At 38.4% G+C, this 14,334-nt stretch overlaps 1 protein-coding gene across 1 annotated transcript in view; it reads right to left on the bottom strand.

The window, feature by feature from the left end:
• ADAMTSL3 (ADAMTS like 3) overlaps positions 1–14,334 on the bottom strand; it is a 170,000-nt gene that overhangs the window by 65,539 nt on the left and 90,127 nt on the right. Inside the window, exon 7 of the mRNA XM_036389748.2 lies at positions 7,224–7,350. Coding sequence (XP_036245641.2) covers positions 7,224–7,350 — 127 coding nt within the window. The remainder of the gene's footprint in view (positions 1–7,223; positions 7,351–14,334) is intronic.

Here is a 14,334-nt window from a genome sequence, read left to right as displayed (position 1 = left end):
ATAAACACCTTCTTATGTTACAGTTTTTATATCGTCAGTTTCTAGGAAGGACATTTAAATATAACAATTTATTTTGGATGTAATAAAATATGAGCTTTATTAATTTCATTCTTGTGTATTCCACCAGAGTGAAAAATACTACAGTAAAACAATAATACAACTAAGGAGTCCTGGAAAAAACATTAACTGCTGAACCACTTAATATCTCTTTGCATCTTGGTTTTTCATCAGAGGAATTGCTAAAGATAGCCAGGAGGTAGTGGGTGTGTATATCTTTAAAGTAAGGAAATAACTACTGAATTCACATGTGCGGGACAGTATTTGAGAGAAAGCAGGTTTGAGGGGCCCATCTGTGCTTACTTGGTTGGGAATTGAATCCCATCTTGATAACAATCAAGGTCAGTCACAGCACAAAACCTCCAACAAAGGTCAGATGATGACCAGTTCAGAATGCATGACCTGCTGCTCTGAAGTGGAACCGAGGGCAGCCCGTGCTGCAGGGACACGGCCTGGCTTTGCAGATGTGCACAGATGTGCAGCGCTGCTCCTCTGCAGAACAACAGGGTCGATCTGCTGAGCTTCCTGCACCTCCCCACAGGCAGCTCCGCTGGCCCCGGCAGACCCTGCAGATCCCTTTCCAGGATGCCTCACATTCCTTTAGCAGTACTACAGACATTCCACCCTCACCCAAGCACTCTCTGATATGGTCCAAAAGTCTCATGGGGGTGCTAAATTTGGTGTTTCTCTGCAGCAGAGACAATATTAGCAGAAAGTGTTTTATTTGCATTAGGGATGACTGAGCTCACCGCCGCAGCAGCAGGCAACCTCTGCAGCCCACAGACCTGTCAAGAAGTCTGACAGCAGGAGATTTTTGTAACCTGACTGAGATAACCATGGCCTAGGGCAGTCTTTCCTTGAGGTGAAGTAAATTACAGGAAAAAATAAATGTGAGATTTTTTGGACTTCTGAACAGAGATGAGGGTTTGGAAGAAATGGGACAGAACTGACCATAAGGGTCAGTTCTTTGTCCTAAGGACATCTTTGAAACAATAGTTAAGGTTGTCCAGGTCTGGCTCCTAAAAAATTATATATTCCAAAGGTCTCTGGTTCTCAGTTGAATGTAATTCATATTCTTAAAGAAACACAAGGCTCTGTAAACCCATTTAAAATGGTTATGCTGTACATTTCCCATTAAATCAGTAGGGTCCACACTGCTAAAAGCAGTGAACTCTTACAAAAACATAAGGGGAAATTGCTACCCTGAAATCCATACCGAGAATTTTTGATTAAATTTTTTTTCCCCTTACAGTATTTCTTTGAAAGTTAATTGCTGACCTTTGTCTACAGATGAAAACAAATTAGCCCAAATCATCTGGAACATGCAGAAACACCAGACTCTAACATATGAGGTCAGATTAAGGCTCACCTTAAAAACTGAGAAGCAGGTGAGAGATATTGTCTCTCTATTCTAACACTGCTTTCAGGACAGGGATTCCCAGCAGCACATGGAGTCATCTCCCTCCACTCTCACCCAGAGAATCTCTCAGCAAATGTGTGCACACAACACACCACTTGCTGATTAAGCTCCCGGATTACTTTTACTTTAGATGTCAAGGTTTGATCCTGTTTCTATGGTGTTAATGTGGATTTAGATTTTGGATCTCAATGAGAGCAAGATCAGACTCCCTGCTATGGTAAGACTGGGAGCTAATCCCCAGGATCAAAATAAAGGAGCCACATTCCTAAACTCAATCCAATTCAGCAGGTTTTATTTATTTTTCCATGTGGGCCATGGTGGACCCATTTACTGTTTCACATATGGGCCAGTTGGGATTTTTCCCTCTCTCCTCTTATAGCAGGCCAGAGGTTTATTTCAGGTCTATAAAATGTGTTTCTTTCTATATATTTGCTCAGAACTTATTTGCTGGCTCCCTGGTTCTGATCGAAGCCCTTTGTGCTCTCAAAATACAAACAGTAATCCAGGAACAACTACAGCACACAGGAACTAAAAATCTCAGAATATTTGGAACCTTATTGCAGTGGCTTCCCTCATCCACTCTGGCATCAGGCATAATTCCAGAAGGCATTTCTGCTGGGCTTTGTGCTGACCTGCCTAATGAAAGCAAACCCAAATACATGCACTGGAGAAAACATAAAAGACATGCAGCAAAAAGCCTCTCAAGAGAATGGATCTTAAGGAAATGCAGTACAAAATGAGTAATGAAATAGCCGATGTTCTTACTGGGAAATTTCTTCAAGACAAAAGGGACCATGAAAGTACAGAAGGAGGCTTCATACTATCTGTAACAGCCTCAAGTAAACCAATCAAAGTAAAGGGATGTCCAGACTGAACCAGTTGGTGCTGAAGACCCAGAATCCATACTGCAAAACAGCAGGTGCCTCGTTGGGACTAATTCTAGTCTGATTCCATGGACTAGATATCCTATAGCTGCTGGAGAGCATCAGGTGCTTTTCTGGGACACATCTTCTGGTTTAGCTTCATCCAGAAAATTCCAGTTTATGCTCTCCAAGACCACTCTGTGATGTGAACTGATGAACAGTATGTTAGGGCCATGGCAAAATTTGCTTCAAAAAATGTGCTCCTTATCCATACTGAACACTAATGCATTGGCATCCTCTCCCTCCCCACACACAGTTTTTCTGCCAGACTAGTCCCAATTCCCTCTTCTGGCTGTACAGATAGTTGATTTTTCCCCTTCCTCTCCAAGTGTTTTTGACTCCATCTCCCACCCAGATTCCTTATCTAATCTCAGTCTTCTCTTCCTCTTTCCTTGACTCAGTGTGTCTGTACAGCCAGTCCCACAACCTCCACCCACCTTCTCACATCTGCCTTTCCTTCACTGCATGAACTGATGGCAAATTTTCCTGTTCAGCTCATCTCATCTTTCCCTCTTCTCATGGGATCTCGTAATTCCCTGTCATAAGTCTGAAGCTCAGGAGATTGGAAGCTCTCCACAAAATCTCTTCTGAATGCCTGAATGTGAGGTAGGAGGCATCACAGAGTTCATCCTGTGGCACCTGGTCCACACTGCAGTAAAGCAGAAAGCAAGAGCAACCTCAAGGAAAAAATTTAATAGCTTCTTTCTGGAAGAGCAACACGTTAATGTATTCTAAGGAGGCTACACACGTGCAATCTCTTTGCAGTCAGGACTTGTAACAAGCTAGAGAACACTTAAAAGGATAAGTTTTCAGAAATTTCAGCCGTTAACATCCAAGAAGATTCCACTGAAACTGAAGGAAAAGGTTGGGGATTTTTGTAAAGGTTGTAGTAAAATATGTGTTGATGTTCACAGACATTGCAAAAGACTTATCCATGACCAGAAGATCATTGCCTGCCAAATTTCAAATCCCTGATCTGTGATCAAGTCCAACAATGGGGGGATTTTAAGACATATTAAATAAAAGGTTTCAAGAATGTTTTGACAGTGGGAAACAACATGTTTTTCTCTTCTGTGTCCTTGGAATATGCTGAGCTGTTTTGGCTGAATTTTCTCCAAAACACATAGCACCTGGCATGAGAAGTTACTGACACAACTGTCTAATTTTGGAAAATAACCCTTCATATAAAATGAAGTATCAGGGAACCTTGACAATTGGGGTTGCTAACTCCATGTATATTTATTTCAAAGAGGGAAAAATAACGTGAGGCAAGAAGTTGTCACAAAGTTGAGCTGGCTGATGACACAGAAGAGGGAGCTGTGCCAAAGGCCTCCTTTAGATAAATGACCAAAGTGAAATTAGGTTTTTGGTTAAGCATGCTTGGGGATGATGGCATACATCATGTGAGAAGAAGTGACCAATGGTATATTACACAAGTGCCATAGGAAATAAAGCACATGGCAAAAAGGAAATTCAAGCAGTTACAAAGCCATCACCAGTGAAAGCTTTTATAAGATCTTCAGCAAAACATTAAGAAAGGCAAAACTTGCAAGTATCTTGCAGTTTGGGAATCAAATAAAACCAGACTGGGACAAGTCCATGCCTTCAACTTCATCACCCACTGAACCAGAATCTGGTCTTCTTTGTTGGTATCAGAACCAGAACATTTTTCTACCATTTCTGGCCAACAATGGTGCAGAAAGGAGATATGAGGGCCCAATCCTACAATTTTTCCACGTGCACAAAGAGCAGTAGAGTTAATGGGAGTTCCATGCATTTAGTACTAGAAACTTCAGGCCCATGATACCTCATTTCCCAGAGGGATGGTACATTTTACAACCTATTACACTTTTTGTTTGAATATCGTTAGTCAAACCTTTAATCATTTTACCAGAATGTTAGAATCTGGCTTGCTGACAGAAGTTTAACTTACTTTGTCTTTCAAAGGCAATTAAGTGTTAGTGGAAAAAATAAACTTTTGAAATAATTGTTCCTTTCATATTTGCAAAACAGTAAGCTCCCTTTCACTGCTGTTTAACTTTCTGATCAAAGACATTAAATTAATGTAAAAACAAATAAAAAAGATAATAAAACAAAATTAGTCCTTCATGAGAAATCATTTGCTATCAATGCCTAAATTGCTTTGTTTTGAATAAAGGGCTAAGATAACCAAGCACTTTATTTTCCCTTATGCCTCTTTTTTATACTAAAATCTTTGGCTCTTGCTTTCTTTCCAGTTTTTTAATTTGCTTCATTGAACAGTAAAATTTACATCCTGCTCACAGCCGTAAGCTCCCTCCTAAATACATTTCTGTCATGTGTCGATATTTTCTCAACACTAGTTCTGAAAGCTTCCAAATGACTCTTTGGAAGATAATGTGCCTCCCTCCACTGACATTTTACCACAAAGAAAGGATGGCTTTATTTCCCCATTTCATTCACACACAGGATGATTATATGGAACTCATTTCATAGTGCTGAACAACTTGACCCAAAATATATTTTGGCACCATCACAATAACCAAGAAAAACATCAAGTTCTGAATTTAGTATCATGTGGACTGTTTTGCTTATGCCAGTGGTAATTCATTCATATCATCCAGCCTACTGCAGTGCAAGATAAACCCAAAACTTGGCAAAACTGACATCTTTCCTCAGCATAGTCTTTCTTGGTCTTTAATTTTAAAGGACTCTTAAGGAGACACTGAGTTATAACAGAGGAAGCAATGAGCCATAGGCATTCTTCAGAATTTTCAAGGCAATGGGAGACCTTCCACCAAGTGATGTCAGCTCTAGTCAGCTCTTACCTGAGCCAGAACACCACAAGTGAAATTAATATTTTCTGTCATAAAATGACAGTTTCAAAACCAGATCCCTTTTACCACTTTGTTTTTACTGTACTTCCATCCCAAGCGGCAATTAAATGTGAAACTTTTTATTTCACTTATCATGAGCTATCCAATCAGAGTCACCAATCCAAAAAGTTTATTTGGGCAGCCTTAGAACTAGCTATGGTGTTTCTAGGCATCATCCTTCTCCAGGAGAATCTCTGGTGCTGTAAAGCTGGAATAAACAACACAAATCCCTTCAGTTCCAGCTGACCTTCCCATCAGAAAGGGAAAGAGCTATTTTGTGCATATATATCCCTATATATCTGTATCTATCTATAGACACAACACAAATATAACCTGGAGACACTACAAAAGTATTTGCTTTACAAATGCTTGATCTATGCTGACTGACCAGAAGTTCTGAGTCTTTGATATGGCAAAAGAATAAAAAGTGGCCCCCATGAAAATTCTTTTTCAGCTCACTGTAAGCATTTTCTCACTCTTTCATGATGAAAAATTTTATAAATTACTGAACTACACTCTTCCATCAATAAAAAACACCTTTAGTCAAAGCAAGCCACAGGCTAACACTGATAGACCATCTAATATGTAAAAAAGGCTCTTTGGCTTGTGGAAAATTATCCTGTGACTTTAAAAGTCACTGCCATACAACCAGTCACTTTTTAAATTAGATTATCTTTGCTATACATATATATTGAATTACAGAAATTATGCTCCTGCACAGAGGTGCCCAACACCCTTGCAGGACAGTCCAAGACACCCCACTGCAAAGCAATGAGCATTGAGATAACAAATAAACTACTCCAATTTACATCCAAACTGAAGCATACTGCAAACAGGGGCATTTAAAAACCCATGGGAATAGCTACATATACTGCAATAAGATTTTAGCAGGATTCCATAGACAAAGCTCTTTCAAAATCTTTGCAGGCTGAAATACAACAGTATTAAAATATAGGCAGCTGTCAGAGGCAGGGGCTTCATCCATTAAAAAGAAAACCTGGTTACATTTGAACTTTAAACACTGATTTTAAGAGCACCCTTCTATCTAGTGACTTTGCAGGAAGGTAATTAACCCTAAAGGCCCCATCTCCATGTGACAATTACACAATATGAGTACAGAAAAAGAAAAAATTATGTGAGGCAACTATTCATATGATAAACACATGGTTCATGTGCTGTGAGATTCCAGGGAGCATCATCTGTGAGGGTGGAGAGCACCAGTGTCAGAGGGGAGTCTTTGGAAAAATTTGCCTGCATATCAAAATAGCCAGACTCTTCAGACTCCAGCAAAGGGTCTAATTCCAGTACCCTTCCTCTTTTATATTTTATATTTTCAATATTACTGAGACCTACAGAGTTACTGCCAGTAAGATGCTCATTATTTTGAGAAAGAATGATGGAATTTGAGCCAAACACACAAAAAAAGAGATGGAAGTATTAGTCCCTTTCACTTTGTGCTTTTTGTACCCTACAAGTTGTAACTTGTCCCTGAAGTTCAACTGTCATCGGACATCACAAAATACCTCACAAACAAATAAAAAAAATTTAAAAAAAAATCAAAGTTAATTTGAAAACCAGGTACTTAGAAGCACAGGCCACTATTTCCATAAAACCATCTATAAGATGTTTCCATGGATTAATAACAGTGCTGCAGCATCACATATACTGCAACATGAGGATACCCTCTAAAATAAGATGTGCATCTTGATGGTTATTCCTGATAGAATGAATTGAGTAGCTCTATTAAAAAAAAAAAATGCATATCTCAAATTCTTTCCTAGCTGTACCCTAATGTGTGGTATCCCTCGCGGAATTTCAGTAGACTAATCTAGCACAGACTTCAGAATAAGTAGCTTTGTAAAACTGCAAACAAGTATCTGGCTAAAAGGTCACTGCAATATGCATGCTAACACAGAAGAAGAAAACACAGTCAAGGATAAATCAGCATAGGATCAATTTGCAACCTACTTTTTTCTGGTGAGACATGTGCCTTAGCTTGTCCCCTCACAAGCCTGCATGTTGAGCCATCTCCTCCACAGATTCCACAGTTGTCTTCCTTGGCATTGCTCCCGAGTTGTCGATCACAGCCCACTGCCTGCCAACATCAACACCACAGTCAGAAGGAGGGCAAAGCTGTAGTAGACATGCTCAGGTTTCTGGAATTTTATTTATTATGTTATCCTTTTGATTTTATGAGTTGGCCTCATTCTATCAAAGCATATCTTGCCATTTAGGATTTTAAAAGCATGCTGTCATTTCCATGATTTTAATGATGAACCACAACAACTGATATATGAAGCTATTCAAGCATAGGAAATACATTAATCCATTTCCCACTACTTATGTGAATGAATACCATTGAGCATTATTCTTTCCAAGACAAAGCATAGCTATGTTATTTACAATTTGGTTTTCATCACCTGTTTAATTATGTCTGAGAAAGGATAAATGCAATTAAACAATACAAGTTAAAAAATTTAAAGGGCACTCAGCCCTCAGCTTCATAGAGAGGGAGTTGAGGGCAGGCCTAACATTCTAGTGTCTTGGCCATCCAGAATTTAACTGGCACTTGTGTAGATCTATTTGCCATTTACATCAATGTCAATTACATACACATTTGTTAACCAGCTTTTAAAAAACTTGGACGATTCACTTCTCACCTTTGGATTTTTTCTGGTTTATGAATATAAGACCCATTCTATAAAATTTTCCAAAGATTATTATAAAAACACCCAAACTTAAACACTGCCAAAAATTCAAAAAGCAATTTTAAAAAACCCTGTCAACTGAAAACCCTCCAAATTATAATGAAAACATTTTTCCAGGTTTTTCTTTTTCTGCATATCAGTCAACTCCACAAGAAAGATGGGAGTGAAAATGGAAAGACAAAGAATAGACAAAAATTGACTAAAAGCAGCTTCCTGATGAATGGAAGATAAACATTTGGCCTCACCTATCTTACTCTTTACCATTCCATAAAAGAATCTTTTAGGGAGTACCAAGTGCTGAACAATGTGGTAAAAAGCTGATCTCCAGCTTCAAGTTTTCTCAAGTCAGCCTACCTGGCTCTTACACTCACATACCCCTGAGAAGGGCAGCTAATTTGTCATGGGTGTGTATATATTTAACAAAAATCCAAACTGACAAACGGATAGAAAACGCTCTGGAAACTCAGAGTTAAAAGCAGTGCTAGAATTCTGAAACTGGCCAGCACACGCCTCTTCCTATATAAAAATGCTTGGAAGGGGCAGCTCAGCTGCCAAGATCCTGCATCTGTGCTGTGCCAGAACTGACACACGATCCCCTTGGAGAGGTGAGGATCCAGTCCACACGTAAGAGGCAGGGCTGGGCCTTCCAGTCTGAGTCAACACACACACACACAGACACACAAATCACACACATCCACTGCCAAACACGGAGAAATGCAATCTCAAAGTTTCACATGTCTGTGGAAAAGAAAACAAAGCAGCCCCACCTCCCCCTTCAGCCCCTTTCCCTTATTTTCCCAATTCCTTACAGCCTGAATTCCCTTTAGAGGAGGGCATTAATGGGGACAGTTTACAGTCCTTTACTTGAGAGACCTGCAGGGAAGGCATCTCCTCCCTAAGGGCTTCAGATTTTCCAGAGAAACCTACATTAGCAGCAGGAAATTATTTTATTCCTGCAATTGAAGGGGACCTTAATTCTAGCCCAGCAAGGAATTAATTTTAAAAATAAATAAGCCACTTAACACTAAATCATTTTGCTTTTAACAAAAACTTAGTTGTAAAAATAAAGCAAATGTACACGCATGTGAACTCAGACCATCTCAGAACAGGCGCTTATTTACCACACAGGAGGCACGTGGCAACACTGTACTGTAATTTAGGCATGGATTACAGATTAAAGGATCTGCACTTGAAGTTGTCTTTAGCATTAGCTCTGGGCTCATTATTGACACCCAGAAAAACATAGGAAGGTTGTAAACAAATGACTATAAACAAGTCTATCTTCACACTTTATAAACAATTAACGTTGAGAAATGAATGAAAACATCATTTAAGAAACAGAAACTGACTGGGCCACTCTGTGAATCAGAAAGCAGATGAAATTTTATGAGATATAATAATAATGTGCTCAACAGACACATTTACCTCAGCATTGACAACTCTTTCAGTTCCCAGCTCCACAACAGAATTTCTTTTCTGAACCTTGAAAATTCCTGTGCTTTTCCATTCCAATCCATAGAAGAGATCTGACTGCAGACCCCCAGCTGACAGAGATGTTGCATGAATTAATCTCCTAAATATTGTGAAGCATGCAGATGGTGCAGTGATGGAGACCATACCAGTGGCTGAGAGAGTCTATATTTCTCTTTGGAAGACTTTTAAAGTTATTACTGTTCTCCACTGATCCTCCTGCCCTTATTCACATAAAGACACTACTAGACCATGGAGGTAAGTTGTATCACTGCAAGTTAATCTCTCCACATATATCTCTAATACATCTCTGTTTCTATATATTAAACAGTTTATTCACTCATCAATTAATTTCAAAGGAAAAAATAAGCTGCACATTGCGACACCCTGTGTGGAAAAGTGCTATTTTTCTTAGTTTAACTCTTGTATATTTGCAGGCTACAGATGCTGCAGGTCTTTAGTGGGAGGAGGGCACTGAGCAAGCAGAGCAGGAGCAGCCCATTAGAGCCCAACATGACAATAACAAACATCCAGCCTGGGCTCTTCCACACAGCCCCTGTGAAAACAAACTCCCACTGGGTGTAACAAAAATCACACAACTGTGCAAACACAAGGCATTATTGTGTCCTACACAGAATGAACAAAAAGATTATCAGCACATAGCAGCATGCTTTGGAGGGCTGTTTCATTTGTATTATTGCTTATTTTTTAATAATACAGAAATGCCACAGAAATAAAACAGGAGTGCTAGCTGCAAGGGACTTGGATGCGGGAAAAGGTTTACAGCTCCCCTGACAGCAAAGGTGCTGTGTTCAGCTAGATGCATTCACCCTCTGCAGATTTCCTTCTCAGATCATGTTTGCATCAGCTGTTACAAATATGAATATCAAGCAATGGTATCTGGGAACACAATTTAGAAAACAACTCAAATTATAATCACAATTTCGAATTGAAGTGAGCATAGAATCCCAGATTTTGTTTAACATGAAGGACTCAAAAATGTCACAGGTTTTTAAGTGACAAGCCACAAATTTAGAGTTAATTCAAGAAGGAATCTTAATGAGTGAACACTGGGATGGGACATATTTCAAACATCAGAGTCTAGAGCCAGCCTTTTTTATCTGTTTGCAAACCCTTGATCAGGTATGTCTCACATGAGCTGAACAGCCATAGATCTCCAGAAGAGGAAGCTGTAAGGTATAGCCTTGGAAACAGGTCCTCAAAATCATATGGCACTGTGACACAAAATATTATGAATTTAAGGTATTCATATTTTAGCTAACAACTACTGAAGAGAAAAAAAAAAGTGTTTGATGAAACATTTTGAAGACAGTAAATTTGGTTATTTGCAAATAAAGCTGCAACAAGGACAAGAAAATGATAAATGGCAGCAGCCTTTGTCCACCTCAGCCAAAGAGGCTGATGATTTTCACAATTAAGGCATTTTTTGGGATTAATTTGCCCCACATTGCTTGCTGTTTACAGAGCAAAGGGATCAGCTGTAAATATTACAGGCAGACTGGGAAAACATCTGCAGGCTTTTAGGGCATAGTCAGAAATAATATTAGGTGATTTTAACATAGGCTGAATAAATGAAACAAGTGATAACACAAACTGTGTAATGGAAGGGTTGGGACCCAGTGAATTTAAGAAATTTGTAATCATAAATATCATCATCCTAAAAAATGATACAGGTACTGTAACGACCAGGTTGTAATTGAGCTCCTCAGACAGCAGAGAGAGTATTCACCAATATGTAACAAAACAAAAAGCAAGTAGAAATTTAATATTAGAAGAGCATTGAGGAAATGAGCAGTTTGTGAATTTATAAATTGTCCATGGTGGGGTACAAATGAATTTGGATATGGCAGGATTATTTTCAAAAACAGGCCTCCAATCCATTAATATTTTTGGACAGAACCTGAATAAGTTACTTTTCTGTTCTCACAAAGGGAAAAAAAAAGAAATATGAAAAAGAGCTATATAGTTTACAGAATTATATATACTTTTCTCACAAGCAGCTCAGATAGAAAGCATCTGGTTAAGCAGTGAACAAAACCACTCATCTGCTCCAACAAACCTTAGCATGGCAGTGCTGTTGTGAAAGACAATCCTGAAGGGTGTTAAATACTTTGGAGCATGCTTAGAATAGTTCATGTAGGTTCAGAAAGGCAAAGGAAGAGCAAAAGGTCAGGGTATAAAATACAGCAATATGGATGAAAGAGAAGAATGAAATCACTGCTGATATGTTAAACGTGACTATGGAACATTAAAAATATTTTTGCAAATGTGAATCCAAAAATCACTCAGAAGCTCATGTAAAGCTGTTTCTTTAGGTCATATTCAATTAGTAGTGTTTCAGCTGAGGAATTGGACTTAAACAAAGAAATTAATGTAGCATGTTAATTTTGATTTGTGAAGGTCCAAGAATAATCTGTTAAATTCAAAAGGCTTCCTTTGTTAAGATGTTTATAATTAAGTATGATAAGAATATTGAAAGGACTGCAAGATGACAGAATTTTAACTGAAATTCCAATATGGTAAAAAAGCACCATAGTGAAGAACAAGGCAAACCCCACCCACACCCTCCCTCCATCCTTTCAGAGACTTCTCTTAATAAGTAAAAATACAAACAGGACTAGAATTGCCAGTGCAGAATCTGATACAGAATTGAGTTTCAAAATTTCAACACTTGTTTGTTGTACCACTGCTTCAGCCATCCTAAATTCAATTTCAATTATTCAAGTTTTCTGGAATGCCAATGACTCAAGATTATATACTTCAAATAAATAAACTGAAGATAAACCTACACTTTATAAAATAAAAATATTCATTTTAGAGATGAGTAAAACCAGACATCTCTGTATAACAAGCATCATGCAAGTGTTAAGTGTCAATATTAGTATCAAAAGCATGAAATCATATCCAGCAATATAGATAATTATATATAAATAATATTTCTCCTTCAAAGTGAGCTTTCCCCCTTCTAGGGTCCTCTGGAGCCAAAGATCCAGGTATAGCCAGAAAAAACAAATATTCTGAGTTCTTCTAATAGAAGCAGCCACAAAAAAATAAACCACTGCTATTTTTATTTGTGACAGATACATAAATTCTATGAAACATTAAAACTGAAGCTGTGCTAGTGCAACTATTTTTCTATCTACCATGTCTTAGACTAAGCTCTTTAGCAGACATGCCATTTAAATATTCAGCAATGTATTTGTTAAATACTGTATAATTTCCTATTTTGACTAAGAAATTCAATATTGATACAGATTCTCATTTATCAGTGATTCCATTAGAATTATTAGGTAAGCTTCTGTTTTGCAGTGTTCTGTGTTTGCTTGAGGGACTGGCAGCTCAGTGTCAGGGAGTAATGCTCTTTATTAATGTGATTTGGTTTAACAAAATGAAAACAGAAACTCAATTCAACTTTATCTCAATAGGACACGATTACCATCCCTCTACAGCTGCTGAGAAAACCCCCCAGCTGTCAGGAAAGCCCAGCTGAAGGCTGCTCTGGGTACATTTCTATTCATGTTCTTCCAGTGGCATGGCTGTTTCAAAGGATGCACAGAATGTGTACTCCAGGAACAACCTGTAAGTGGAATTTCAACTCAAACATACAGATGGCATTTACTGAAATTCAGCTGAAGCAGAAAACCCAGCAAATCACTTATGGGGAAGTGCCCAAAGTGCTTTAAAATGTCAGAGGTGCTGTACTTCTGCTGAGCGAGGAACTGAAGTGCAGAATGCACAAATGGAGACGATAATTCTACTTCTCACAAGAATGTGATAGAGCTGCTGCACAGGAGAGCCTTCTCTTCAAGGGCTGAACAGTCTGTAATTATCTCAGTACATGTTGTCCAGTGGTTTTTATTTTAAAATTGGCCAGCAGCAGATCTGAAGGGTGGCAAAGGCTTTGTGTCCCTGGTGCAAGGGCCTTCCACTGCCTTTAAAATTTGCCAGGATTTGTAAAATACAGTGTGAAAATAAACTATTACACCAAGCAAATCCAACTTAGTGATCTGACTGCCCAGCCATCAGGACAGCAGTATTTGGACTTCTATAAAGCAAATTATTTATTTATTTCAGGCTTACAAGAGATGAGGACTGAGATAAAAATTGAATAAGAACATCTACATACTTCTAAAGGTTAACAGCATTGCCCAAAATACAAGATAACCTCCAAATTACTTCTGACAAAAATGCATTTTCCAAGTTTTTTATTTGACTAAGAAAGGACATGTTTTATTTCAGCATTTACTAGTAAAGGAAGAAAACAGTGAAAAACCCTTACATGCTCAAAAAGACAAATCTCTACTGCAGTTTATTAAAATCACTCAGTAGGGAAAATTAAAGTTCTCTGGGTCTTGCTCAGAGAAAAGGGATTTCTATTTCCAGAAACATAGACACTCAGAAAATCCCAAACTCAGAGAAATTAAGGTTGTGTTTCATGGCACAGTTGCATGTGCTATGACAGTACAGAGATCTCATTGCATCCATGTCAGATATTTGCTGCATTTTCCCCTGCTCTACTTTGTCTGAGCACAGAATCCAGCACAGGCAGATGTCAGGACTGACTGCATGCACACAACAAATAACTAATTTTAAATATGGCTATGGGAATTGATTGTAATAAAAATGAATTAAAAAACTGTCATGTGAAAATCCTTCTCTCCCTTGGTCAATATTTTCCATGTCTCTTTGCCCTGCTGTAAAACCTTGCTGTCATTCAAAGCCCATCTATTCATGGACTTTGCAATCTCTGCTCTCATCCTTCACTTCATGATAGCTTCAGCTTGCACTTTATTCCTACACAGATAAAATGTGTCCCCTGAGAGAACATAAAGAAAAAAGCTCCCACTGTCTCTTTCCCATGCTCATCACCCACAAGTAAT

The sequence above is a fragment of the Molothrus ater genome, chromosome 13 (genome assembly GCF_012460135.2).
Source record: "Molothrus ater isolate BHLD 08-10-18 breed brown headed cowbird chromosome 13, BPBGC_Mater_1.1, whole genome shotgun sequence".
Taxonomy (NCBI): Eukaryota; Metazoa; Chordata; class Aves; order Passeriformes; family Icteridae; genus Molothrus; species Molothrus ater.
Note: the sequence above shows the minus strand (reverse complement) of the source record. Positions and strands in the feature narration are given on the sequence as shown.